At 35.6% G+C, this 14,455-nt stretch overlaps 1 protein-coding gene across 2 annotated transcripts in view; it reads right to left on the minus strand.

Annotated features, from left to right (window-relative positions):
- Positions 1-13,983, minus strand: part of REL (REL proto-oncogene, NF-kB subunit) — a 36,908-nt gene extending 22,925 nt beyond the window's left edge. The window contains exons 1-3 of one of the 2 annotated variants that reach the window (XM_054575414.1): positions 13,881-13,983; positions 3,434-3,576; positions 1,403-1,551 (exon numbers count right to left, since the gene is read on the minus strand). In XM_054575414.1, the coding sequence (XP_054431389.1) occupies positions 1,403-1,551; positions 3,434-3,576; positions 13,881-13,890 (302 nt within the window). In that variant the 5' untranslated portion in view covers positions 13,891-13,983. Of the gene's footprint in view, positions 1-1,402; positions 1,552-3,433; positions 3,644-13,880 lie in introns of those variants that run through there. The other variant, XM_054575413.1, reaches the window with a different exon arrangement.
- Between the last annotated feature and the right edge of the window lie 472 nt (positions 13,984-14,455).

Raw genomic sequence — 14,455 nt, forward strand, 5'->3', positions numbered from 1 at the left:
TATTACGAGTTATTTTGTTTTTATTGTAAGAAAAATATTTTAAAGTATATTTTCTAAATGGTTACTACTAATATATAAGGAGGCAACTATTTTTTTCCTGTTGTAATTGGTTTCATTTTTCCCTAAACCTAATACATGTTTATTATAAAAAATGAATTGTAGCCCTTTCTGGTGTGGTTTCAGTGGGCTGGGCATCATCCCACAAACCAAAAGGTTGCCAGTTCGATTCCCAGTCGAAGGGCACATGGTTGCATAGGCCAGGTTCCCAGTTTTGGGTGTGTAAGAGGCAACTGATAGATGTTTCTCTCCCTCTCTTTTCCTCACCCTTCTCCTCGCTCTAAAAATAAAGTAAAATCTTTTAAAAAAATGAATTATAAAGTAAAAACAAGTTAAAAGAAAAACATGAAACCCCACAATCCTATCCACCCAGAGACAACTATTATTAATCCTTTAGTGTATATACTGTCATGCATATGTACACATTTGTTTTAGATAAAAAGATTATTAATCACATACTGTTTTAAACCTATTTAATTTACCTAACATTGTAAATATCTTTCTATACAAAGACATGTTGGCAATGTTATTTTTAAGGCTACATAGGAGTACACTGTATAGATTGACCAGTTTATTCAACTAATTTCCCTTTATCATTTGGATTGCTTCTAACTTTTTGTCTTTACAGACAGAGCTGCAGTGAATATCACCATATGGTCCAGAACGGTCTATTACCTGGATAGATGGGTATGTTTGGTTATCCGAACATGTTTAATTGTTTCCTGAGGATAAATTCCCAGAAGTAAAATTGCCAGTTCAAGAGACATTCATGTTTTTCAGACTTTTGCTATGTAGTTGTTGAGCTGCCTACCAGAAAGGTTTAATTTTTCCCCCCACCAACATAGTGAATGGACCCATCTTCTGGCAGCCTCACCAACACAGTGATACATAATTTTTAATCTTAGAACTACTGTTGTATGTTAATTTTATTACCTGTCCTTTTCTAAATAATAATGTCAGTTTTCTAGTTGATTTTCTAACATCTGGCAATTTTAAAGTTAATTATTAATAGAGAGACAAAGTAAAAATTTATGAAACACAAAACTTTTTCATAAATTGTTCAAACTAAGAAAAGAAATGACACCATAAAATAATATATTCAATATGTTGACTTCAGGTAACAATAAAGAAGTATTCCTGCTACCATCATGAACTACATCTACTAATAAAGAATGAAAGGGTGCTTCTAATGCAAATGGTAAGAGAATGTAAATGTACACTACAGTAAATAGAAGTATAACGAGGAATTAGTTTATTCTGCTAAAATATAGCACATGTATATGGACAGGAAACAGAGCATCTTATGCTTATCTGGTACCTGAAGATGGCTGTGATGTATACTTACAATAGAGGCCTACGTTCTTGTCCAAATTCTGCTTCATAGTAGCCATCCCTGCAGTCTTTACCTACTAAATCATGAGGATGAGGTTTAAATGGTTCATTCTTTGTTACTAATGTAATTCTCACTTTTCCTTTTCCATAATAGTTCATAATCTGAAAAAGGGGGGAAATAAAAGAGATGATCCATAAATATTTCTCATTAAGAGCTGATCTAATAAATGAGAATTCAACTCATATAATGTAGTTAGCACTAGATAAGTGAAGTCCAATTGGCTGGCAATTGCACTTTAGATGAAACTTCCCAGAGAATACCAGTAGGGAAGAATTTACCTCTCAGTTCCTTGGCATATTAATTTCCATTGATCGTATCATCTGCTTCTGCTTATTTTCCTTTTAAAAACAAGTAATATTATACCAAAACATTATCACAGAGCATGAGAAAATACTTGGATGTTAAGTCACTGAATGCCATGCTCTTAGATTCACTGTCATGCCATAAACATCCTTTCAAACTATATATTTAAGCCACACTGAATATGACAGTACACCAATGCATAGGACCATTTTACTTAATATGACATTTCATCTCACAAAAATATCTGTTCATCAGTAAGCATATCCCAAGTGTTCACTGTACAGTAGACAATAAGTTGAGTTTCACAAAATTGTTTTCACACAGTAAGTACATCTAAAGCACTGAGAATAATGAGGAGAGTTAAGCATGGAAAGAGGACATGGGAGGAACTAATGTTTAGTTTGGAAGCTAGCAAACTTGCAAACACACAGCAGGGAATAAAAAAACCAGCTTATAACAATGAAGCAAGGCAGTTAGGTAACAATGGGTAGCTTTACAGGTGAGAGAACACTAAAATCCATAATTCTGAATTTAAACTTAATTTGAAAAGAAACCAGGATTTATTGCCTTTTTGAATAAAAGAGAGAATAACCACTTAAAATTGCAATAGGGGCTCATGCAGAACTCAAGATGAAAAGTCTTCAGGACCTCCTGGAATGGTAAAGATAGAGATCTTAGAAATATTTTAGAAAGCCTGAAGAATAAGATGAATTATGGGGAAGAGTTAATAATTGCTCTTCAAAGATTAGAAGAACAGTTCTTTCTTATTTACCTTTTATTAGCATTTCTCCCATTTTAACATTTAAGTAAAAGGACTTAGATAACTCTAATCCATATTGCTGCCAAAAAATGTGATAAAAATTAGGAACTTGGAATTCAATGTTGCCATTGCCTTCTTTTATAATTTAGCATTCCCTTTAAGTTCTACAGAAGAAATTTTGTAAATAATCTAGTTATAAAACAGTGAATTAAGATTTGTTGATTAAAGACTAAATAACACTTTCCAAAATCCACTTTGCCACTAACGCTTTTAATTGGTATTTAAAGGATAAAAATTCATTAAAAACAAAATAAAATACAATATATCAATATATTTTATAAATATAGTGTATTACCAAATATAGTATATTACCAAGTCATTTTGGATCAACAATTTTAAAAGTGATTATATTTCAAATTAGTCAGTGAAATCCAGAGTATCAGGGATAGGCAATAAAGGCAAGGCAAAAGGGGGCAAAATGCTTATTCTCCTTCCTCACAGCCTCTAGTTTATCCAAGCGATTCCAAGAAGAATTCTAATTGAGTTCCCAATCCCTGCTTTTAATCTACAGAACAATTCTGCTCACTTCTTGCAGGAGAGACTTCTTTTTCCTCATGAGCGCTGTGTTTCATGAAAGGAATCATTGCCCAAAAGCTGCCAATGTACACTAACCACTATGAATCCTTCTACGTATATTAACACAAACAATAATGAGTAACTATCTGCAGGGATGAAGAATCCATACTATATTTAAGAAGTGACCCTAGACCGCTATCTAGTGTAAATTATTTACAAAGAAAAGGCGGGGGGAGAAAACCCCAGAGAAATGACTGTAAAGAAGGTGGGCCTTTAATGTAATTGCTGTAGGTAAAGTAAGAAGCAACTAAGAATGAGACACATGCAGGAGAATGGTCTATTACCTGGATAGACGGGTATGTTCGGTTGTTGTCTGTGCTGTGCTCCCCTGGAATGCTGCCTGCTGATCGCCCTTCACATTTGTATCTAAAACGCATTCCCCGCTGTCTGGGTTGTTCAATTATCTCTATATATGGGTTATACCCACCTGAAATTTTTTTTAAAAAGGGGGGGAGGATGAGATTAGGAAGGCAATAATAATGGATTTTAACCATTTTATTTTTTCAAAACATCAGACTAAAAGATTTTCCCTCCTGATATTAAATAATAAGGTTAAAATGTAATTAAGATTGGGTGATAAAAACACCTTTTTCTCCCATTTAAGTTGAATTCCTATACAGTGTTAATACAAGTCATTCAAATCATATTTATTGGTTAGCACTTTATCACTTAATATCTACAGCTAATGCCAATGTGAAGTACCTTTTGTAAAATTTTTCTTTTATTGATTATGCTATTACAGTTGTCCCAATTTTCCCCCTGTGCCCCCCTTCATCCAGCACTCCCCACTCCCTCTGGCAATCCCCCCTCCTTTGTTCATGTCCATGGGCACCTGGGAAACCCCAGAGCCTGCGCACCCAGCGGACAGTTACAGATCACGTCAGAGCACCACCCAACCACCTCCACAAGCCACAAAGGGAGGTGGTTGCTGGCCAGGGGTCACAGCCAGTCCTACCGGCTGTCTGGACTGGGCAAATCCCTCCCATTGACTTACTGACAGCAATCAAGACTCATCTAAAAGAGGAGGGAGTACTCAGCCCACACAGAAGGCACATCTTGAGTACCCAGCTTATGGGATAGGAGAGGCTGAGCCACTGGACCCTACAGGACACCTACTACATTAGGCCATGCTACCAAGACAGAGTCAAAGCAGCTCTACCTAATACATAGAAACAAACACAGGGAGGCTGTCAAAATGTGGAGACAAAGAAATATGGCCCAAATGAAAGAACAGATCAAAACTCCAGAAAAAACTACACAAAATGGGAGATAAGCAATGTGAAGTTCTAAGATAATCACTTCAGGGATACCCACTTCTCACATGAGACCAAACAGAAGGGTTTCTTCCAAGGTTTCCCCAGAAGACCCAAGAAGAAAGTCTTCAGAAGTACAGTGTTGTACTCCAAAAGTGAGTTTAACTGCTTGATTTTACATTAGCCTCTTAATAGTGGACTAAAAGACCATACTGAAAATGAAAATGCATTTAAATCCTTGCAGAAGGATAAGTAAGATTTTTATATCTCCATTGGAATGTCAATGGACTTATATATAGTATATCAAAACAAGTTCCAGAAGGGACTTTAGGCTCAGCATAATTTTCAGTCAATCTCATCTAAACCTTTTCTAAAGTATAAGATATAACAAAAGAAAATTATTTACTTTCTATAACAAATATATTTCAAAATATGCAACTTTAGAATGAACTGATACACACAACCTATGTGAATCTCAAAATAATTATGCTAAGCGAGGCACCATATGAAAAGAGCACATACTGTATGATTCGATATAAATATGTAATCATAGACTACATAAACTAATCTATAATGAAAGAAAGCCGGTCAGGGGTGTGGAATGGATGAGGAAACTGGGATATGAGGGGTATGTTAAATATCCTGATCGTGGTAATGATGTCAAGGTTGTATATGTGTCAAAACTTACCAAACTGCATACTGTAAGCATGTGCAATTTATTATATGTCAATAAAATTGTCTAAAATATATACACCTCTATCATCTCTTATCCAAATTGTGGAAACAAAAGTTCAATGAAGACACTCAAGCGTGCTTAAAAAATAGAGGACACAGCAATGTGTCTTTACTTCAGACACATGAAGACAACTTCCATTGGGTAAAAACCTCCCTCAATCAGTTTGGTGATTTCTAAATTGCCATAACTATCTATCCATTTTTTTTTATTCACTTCAGCCTATATATTAAAATCAAATACCCATTTTTTGATTATAGACTTTTCCTGTATTAGAATGCAAACTAATCTTCAGAAAGGGTAACACAGTGGGTCTTATCAGTGCATTATGGGGAAGAGGCCTTTTGGATCCTACCCAGCCAAACCTTAACAATGAAAACCTTGGAAATGTTATTAAACTTCCCATTCTATAAAATGAATAATAATAGTACTATTTCGTTGGGTTGTTGTGAGGATCAGAAATAAAGTATTAAGTTCTTACCAAACAACTCATATACAAGTTACAGTGTCAATTATTTCAGATGCTTTCTCGAAAACAATGATTTATAGTGATACCATTAAGGTATCACAACTGTCACTTTTAAGGATTTTACAGAACAGTGAAACAAACAACACAAATTTGTTAGACTACAGAAGCGACAAAATTTTGTTTATGCTAATAAAATTCTGCATAAAATGATAATAAAAACAAGAGTCAGTAAGGCCTAACTATATACCAAAGAAAAAAAGGAGTTAATGAGGCAAAAGAATGGAAAGGGAGGAGGGAGGAGGGGGGCAGGCAGGGAGGCATTCTAGGGAAAGGGAGCAATGTGTCCAAAGGTGTACCGGCAGAGAAGACACAGCCCCAAAGGAAGAGAAGAGTTTAAGAATCACGAATATAGCCCCAAAGAAATTGGCGTGCATTTTCCATCCTTAGAAAGAAAACCAAAAGACAGAGTACATTTGGGAATTCGGATTTCATTCTATGAGTATCAGAGAGTCAGTGAATGGTCTTATGCAGGGGAAGTATATGATCAAATTGTCATTTTAAACTAAGAATTCTGGTGGCAATGAGCAGGTTAAAAAGAGAAAGCAAGGCAATCAGTGTCAGAGGCTGTTACGATAAGGTGGGCAGTGATGAGGGTATCCCTGAAATATGGTAGTGATAATAGGAATGAAGGTTTATTTAAGAGATTAAAATTTACAGTACTTGGTGACTGACTGAACATTAGGATTAAGAAAAAGAATCAATGATGGCTCCATAGTTTTTACTTTGGGTTACTGAGTAAAGTATTACTGTTACCTTTCATTTTATTCTGCTTGGTTCAGACTCCTTGTGTTTGAATCTACTACCTATTTGTTCATTCAAAAGACAAATAGGAAAAAAATTGACTTTAATTTAATCAACTTCATAATACTTATTTCTACTTTACTGAAAAATGTAAGGCATGCAGATGAGTATTTCATAATTTCATATCTGTATATGTTTTTTATATTTTAAGTAATTGAAATTCACATTTCAATTCTAAATATTTCACATGTTTATATATCCTTGTAACAATATTTTTAGGAAAGTACATTTTCCTTGCAATAACTCAAAATACTCAACAGTAATTTTTAAGTGATATCTTAAATCACTTACGTGGTTAAACTAAAGGTCGAATTAATCCCTGCCCACTACTTATTTAAAGGTGTCTTGGTGGGAATTTCATATAGAATGACATCATTAATGGTAAGTGGCTAACTTTTGGGGGAGGAGTGTGAACAAAAGTGCTCGGCTCATAGTGAGAATTCAAATAATTTCATTGGTCACATACTCCCTTAAGTTAGAAGGTGTTTATGAAAAAGTCTATACACAAGAGAACAGAAAAGCATTGGTTAAAAGATTAAATAAAACATTTTTGAAATATTTTTTAATTATAAAAATGACAAATATTAGTTATATAACACCAAGTACTTCAAAAAACCCTTGAAATCTATTCTTCCTACTGTAGAGGCTTTATTGGTAAAAAATCTTACTAACAACCAGAGTTTATTGTAATATTCAACATTCCCCAGCTGGAAATAATCTCCTTCTCCTCTAAACTAGCACAGTGTTTTGTTTATGGCAATTATTCCAAATAACTATAATTTAGGGAAGACTAACTATTTCTACTTGAAAAAAAAGCTACTTGTTTTATTTCTTCAAGCTCCTTGAAGGCAGGAACTGTGTCTTACTCATCAGTGTGCCTTGCACACAGATATTTAATAAATAAAGTACCTGTTAAATGAATGAATAAAAATCTAAAGATCTTTTTGTTTGTGTAAGTTGTGCAATCATGATTAATCAGATTTTCTTCAACAGATTCCATGACTATGAAAAAAAAAAGTGCTTTGTACGTATACTAGAATGGCTACATCTTCATATTCCTCATACCCATTGATATTCTGATTTATTTATATGTATTAATGTTTTTTAAAAATTTCCCAGCTATAAATCATTTATATCATGCATCAGTACAATGTTCCAGTTACTTCCTTCCTCAATACCCTGTTTTGAAGTGCAAGTCTTCCTGAAGATAAACAAGTGCTGAAATGTAGTTATCTCACGTGGAGTGGAGGAGGTAAAATATAAATCAGGGAATTTTAAGAAAAATGAATACTCTTAACTAAGACTATCTCAAATCACTAAAGTTTTGAAAAGCCCTAAAAAGTCTTCAAAACTGGTTCTATACAAACTGATTACTGTACTTTTAATTAATGAGCTGGTATTGATCCCTATATTTTGAATAATATTGTAAAAAGCCAACACAGACTAAAGTAACATTTGAAATATAGCCAAAATGTCTGCAAGATATATTTATGTTTCCATCTGCACTTATGCAAACAGAGTGCTATTTTAAAACATAATGCCAACCTAATAAAGTATGAGTTTGTAAGAGGAAAAAAGAAATTACACTGAAATAGAAGTTAAAAATGGATCATCAATTGTCAGAAATAGACACACTATAAATGAAAAACTTATAGCTAAAATTAGGAAACAGCATTAATTATTCAGTGAAAAAATATTAATTACAGTAATTATAACACTGTTTTAAAGCATTTTATCATTTCTCATGTGATCTTTTTAAATTTGTTCTTCATAAAAACGGAATAAAAATTATCCCATTTTGCAGATGATAAAAGCTAAAGCTCAAAATTATGTGAAATTATGAATGACATTAGCAAATATGACACCTGGGATCCCAGGGTGTCAAACTGAAAGAACAACAAGCTTAAAAACAGCTGGGGGTAATTTCACAGTAACTGATACAACAAATAACCTAAAATAAACGCAACTTAGTTTAAGAAGATAAGCATCTTGGTAGAGGCAAGTGAGTATTTAGAGCCAGTGAAATTCCTGGAACAGAGTTCATACTGGGGTTGTATATCAGAATCACCTAGGTAGCTTTTCAAAACATGCATGCCCTGATCCTACCTGAGATCTGCTGAATAGAATCAGAGATCCATCTAAAGCCCAGACATGTTTCTGAAAAAGCCTTCCAAGCAATTCTAACACATTCCGGATTAAGAATCACTGCCCTAAAACATGAAGAAGTGGAAACAATGATGCACATATCTAGAGAAGTAATCCAAAAATTCACATACAAGTATGGGCTGGGTGATAAAGTAGGCAGAGGAATTCTGACTACTCATAACTCCTCTTTCTCGTCTACTCAAAAAAGCTATTCTCAATGCAAGCAAGCAAGGGGTGTGGCGGTGGGAAACATTACTACAGGAATACTCTTTAATTACTCTGATTTATTTAAAAAGTAAATGGGCCCTGGCTGGTGTGGCTCAGTGAGTTGAGTGTCAGCCTGTGAACTAAAAGGTCACCAGTTCGATTCCCAGTCAGGGCCCATGTCTGGGTTTGTGGGCCAGGCACCCAGCTGGGGGCATGCAAGAGGTAACCAATTGATGTTTCTCCCACACATTGATGTTTCTCTTTCTCCCTCCCTTCACCTCTCTCCAAAAAACAAGTAATTTTTTGAAAAAAAGTCTTTTACAAAGTTAATATTTTAACTATCATTAAAAATATTCCTCAAAATACAGCACACGAATTATTATAACACGCCAATGTATCAACACCACAGCTGAGAATAACTGACTACAGACTACATCTCCCTCACAAAAGTACTGGATAACAGGGACCTAAAGGAGCAAATAGAGCTAACAATATATACTTTTCCAAATATCACCTCACTTTGGAGAAAAAGAAAATAAAATCTGTTCTTTTTGTCAAACTAGGAACCCAACTAAATCTTTACCTTACGACACAGGTCAGTTTTCCTGTTTCTTCCCAGTTATGATAAAAATTTAACATTACCATTTCTTACATAGCTAGAATTTCATGTAAGTAACAAAGGGGCAAAGAAAACTTAAGCCAATTCCCATAAGGAAGGAAAAAGACAAACATGGAAGGTGCAAAAGAAATCAAATATAGGATAAGTTACATCAATCAATCTGGTAAAAGGACATGTGACCTATCTACTAAGCAATTTTTGATCTACTTTTTTCTTTCAGAATGCTTACTATCATTTAAGTGAACAAAGGAGAAAAAAATACACTGAATCCAAACATCACTGCCAAATTCTACTCCCCTAGTTTAAACGTACACAAAACCATTTCAAATTGCTTAAAAGTAAATGGGCATTCTTGAAAGATACATTTTCTTTCTAGCATTTGATCTTGTCAATTAATACTGGTTTTGTAGTTTCACAAAATTCTAGAATCATCAGGATACTTAAATAGTAAGTTCCAAGGATCTCTAGTAGTTTCTGTCTGAGTCCCAAAACTGCTCTACTACAAAACAAAACTAACACTTATGGGCATACATTATCACATTTGTTCCTCACAAGCCTCTGCAGTAGTTACTCCCATTTTTCTATCAGAGTGGCAGAAGTAGGAAAAGAAACAATTCAGGTCCATTATACACTAAGGTCCAGGTTTATTCCAATACATCAGGCTGATTCTCAACTGGGTCATGAGACTCCAAGGAAGGAAATTTTCAGGTGAGTATTTGACTGATGTCTGCCTCACAAGGTAACTAAAAGTTGTAAAAGATTTTGGCAATAGAGATTCTACTGCTACAGAGTCCATTGCCGTGGGGCAAATGGAATAAAAAATGAACAAAAAAATAAGTGTTCAATAAAAATTTCACTTTGAGGGTGAAAAAGTAGAGAAATATTTAAAATCTGTCTTAGATTTTTCAGGTATTTAACTAAATTAAAAATAGATGGCAGGGCCAAATCATCTGTCTTGCTTAAGGTCGTCAGATTAAAAAAAAAATTACAGGATGTTTATTTAAATATGAATCCAAAATAATTTTTTTAGTGTAAGTATATCCCATGCAATGTTAATAATCATTATTCAGAAATGGACAAATATTTTCCTGCTAATTTATAGGAGGTTTTTGGGGGGCAGGTGTATGTGCAACTACCATATTTTGCCATCTATAATGTGCGCCCATGATTTTGTGTGCATTATATACATGATTCTTATACCCATTATTACACCCATGGCATGTAGTCATTATACCCATGTATAATGCACATCCTTATTTTTCCCTCCAAAATCTGGGCAAAAAAGTGTGCATTATACACAGCAAAATACGATAGATAGGGAGAAAAATTACTAAAACATTCACTTTTGTTAACAGTGTTCCTGTCATATTCTGTTGTATAGTGAATGATATACACAATGTTAAAATAAAAATAGTTTAAAATATATACTGAAAAATATCCCTGTATTTTCTCATTTAACATTTTTCTCTATATTGGGCCTAGATTTCTGACATCCAAACTTGGATGCTTGGAAAACAAAAAGAGGTTTCTTTTAATAATAAAAAAAATCCATGTGATTTACAATTTGCATACTATTTCTTTTATTGTATTTTATATCTTGTTTACAATAAAGAATTTCCTTTGGTATTAAAAAAAAAGTATATGCCATGCAAATACATAGATCAAGTGCCTACAATACCAAATCACTTGCAGAGAACAGATGAGAGAAAGATGGAACAAAAAGAATGATGAGTCCCATAAATCGTATTTGAGATACTACAATACACTCACCCTAGGTGTTCCCCAAAATGATTCATGATGATTCCTCACTGGTCATTTCATTCACTCATTCCCTTTACTCTATGTCTATCATATATCACCTTCATTCCTTTATGCTACTGTTATTTCTACACTTTCATGTGTTACATTTCTGAAATAGACTTCATACTTGTGTGCAGTCTTTTATTTTAAAAAAGAAGTCATTTGTCTTAAGTATCAATTCCAGCTTGCAGCTCTACTTAAACTTAAAAATTTAACTTGTACCACATTTATATTTTCTACCCCCTTACTTAAGAGAAATAGTTTTCTTGATAGTTACATTACAGACAGAGTTGGGAAGCAGTATGTGGTTTATAGAAACAATTTCTTTGGGTACTTCCTATGTGACAAAGCAGAACTATATACTAAAGAAAACTAGTAATAAAAATAAATTACCTAAATTTTAAAACATATCTTACAAAAGACAGTACTATTTATTAGTAAACAAAGCTATGTACACAAAGAAATTTTATATTTCTTATTGGAACAATGATAACTTTAAATTCAGACCTAAAATAGCTAATTTTATTTAAATATGCAAGTGTAATGAGAGTCTAATGAGTATAGGAATATTTTTCTTCACAAAGTCTATTCTAATTAATCATGTCAAAAGACCAAAATCAAGGTGTAATGTAAGAAATACATGTGTCAAAGTTCCAGTTACTAATGGTACTTATATAATTTGCTTATGAGATTATGATGTTACTTTTTACGTTATACAGATCACATATTCAACTACACATACTTATTTACATATGACATCCGGGGAGAAGTGAAGAAATAGTCTTAAAGGCTTGTTAATCAATAAAAATACCTTTTGAGGTTTTACTACTACTTTACTATTAACAGAATCTAAATGAGACAATGATAAACTAATTTAACACACTTTTTTTTTCTGTGTCTCAGTTAAATTACTGTATGAAAACAGAATGGGAATTTATAATTTAGTGACTCTTTTTCTAGAGTTTACAACTGATTAAGGAAAGTACACCCAGACTCTGTTTTAAACATTTGCTTAGTAGTTTTCAAACAACTGAAATACAATTTAAATACTTCGCGATAATTCACAACTTCTCATTCCTTAAAAAATTTTCCCCTTCTAATTAAAGAATCAGCCCTCACAACAGCACAAAATATAGTGTCATTAAATAAGTTTAAATTTCATCATATTTTTAAACGATGTGGGTCTTACAATACTCTATAAATAGTTAATTCTTTTCTGTCTTTTTAAAGAATTAGAAGTATCATATTCATACTAGATACTAATAAAGTTTGATTCAATTGCCAGAAGGTTGACCTTTTTTAAACTTACAATGCTCACCATTCTCTACTACTTTCATACAAGATTTCATCACCAACAAGTTAACTTGTTATTTCAAGTCTACTTTGCACTTTTAATCTAAATGCGCTTTGAACTTATGAATTTTCAAGATTATCTAAAAGTTTGGGGGGGGTCAGTGAAGTGGATAAAGAGAAAGTTGAAGTTGTTTAAACTCCACTTGTAGTCTCACATGAAAACCACAAACTGAAATCAAATGTCATTACCCCAATTTCCTTTTTAGCCTACAGCAGTAGCTAGGGATGGCACTACTCTTCTCAACCTCTCTAAAAACTCCTCTAAGCTTTCAACTTCCTCTTCTCTACCAGACATCATCAGCCTTCTACTGGGGGTCACTGTCCCAGGGACTGGGGAGGAGGGTCAAGCATAAACAAGAGTCCCTCTTTAGCCTGCTAGTAAAGCGTTGACCACAAACCTTTAAGCCTCTCTGCCTTTGCTCACGCTGCCCCCTCAGTCGGAGACGCGCCCCTAGGAGCCGAACCAGAATCCTGAAATGGTCCAACTGGAACTCAGTCTACTCGATTTACTTTCCTTCGGTACAGGCTGACCTAAAATAAACCATGGCTGTAAATTCGAGACTCCCTCCCTTGCCCTCTGAACTGTCTTGGCAAACGTTTTCCCTCAAGAGACTCACGCACTTATTAACTGAAAATGAGTATTTTCATAAGTGAAACAAAGTTGTTTTCATTCCTACCCATATTTTAAAGCACGGATATTCTAAAAATCCTCTTTTCCATTCTTTCCAACAAAGGAAAAAACAAACGAAAAAACAAAACCCGATTTCTCCGTAAACTAGAACGTACAGTAAAAATTATCCACTTCGGTGAAGGAACATTTTCACTTAAGCTCTGTTAAACTACCACTCGTGATTTTTAAAGGCACACATTGTGTACAACTGTCAGCACAACAGCGATCACCACTTAGCAATTCAACTAAAAAAAGCAGAGCTCTCCTGAGGACTGAGGTTCCTCATTCCTGGTCTAAAACAGAAAACCACCATTTTAATATAAATCGATTTTTCAATACAAGAACTCCTCGCCTCCCTTTATGTAGATCACTTTCCTAATCCCAAAACCTAGTTGGGAATTTCTAAATTTCCGGCTATTATCATGGTATCAAATTACAGAGCGTGGCTTTGATTTCGCACGCAAACCACTTTTTACGAGGTTGACAATTTGCCAGATCAGGCCATTTTAAAGACAGAATGCGCCACAGTCAGAACTGAGCCAACGAAACTAAGCAGCAAGACCCCGGGACGAGCTCCTTCCCCCAAGTCTGGGACTAGCCCGCGGCGCCAGGAACACTCACCGGAGGCCATGGCTCCGCTCCGCGCGTCCGGACCGGAGGCCGCCGCAGTCAGTTAGCCCGCCAGTCAGTCTTCTGCCTGCGGGACCCCCTGTCCCTCAGACCACCCCCCGGAGCCTCCTCCTCCTTCCTGCCCTCCTCTGCTTTGCCGATCACAGCTTCCCACCCCTTTAGTTGTCGCGCCCCAAAACGCCCCGCGTCGCTAGTCCTAGGCACAGGAGCCAGGGGAAGGGGGCGGAGCGCCACAGGAGCCAAACGCAATCACCACTAGCGTAACGCGCGGTGAGGGGATTTCCCACGGCTGACGTAGGCTACTTGCCACTGCCTTCCCCGGGGGCGCAAGGACGGAATGGTCTCGCGGCGCGCGCCCGTCTGCCTGACGGCCCACGCTCCGCCCCTCCCGTGCCCCGCCCACGCTAGCACCTGGGGAGCTGGGGTGGGCTCAGGCCCAGGTCTGGGGTGGTCGTGTGGGGCATCTTCGGGATCGCAGGGAACACTGGGAGCCGGCAGGTGACGGTCCTGAGCGTGCGAAAGACGCCGGCTCCTGAGAAATCCCCCTCCTCCAGGTTGTTCTTCTG

Source organism: Pteronotus mesoamericanus, unplaced genomic scaffold (genome assembly GCF_021234165.1).
Source record: "Pteronotus mesoamericanus isolate MK-2021 breed Mesoamerican mustached bat unplaced genomic scaffold, CSHL_Meso_final contig_291, whole genome shotgun sequence".
NCBI classification, from domain to species: domain Eukaryota; kingdom Metazoa; phylum Chordata; class Mammalia; order Chiroptera; family Mormoopidae; genus Pteronotus; species Pteronotus mesoamericanus.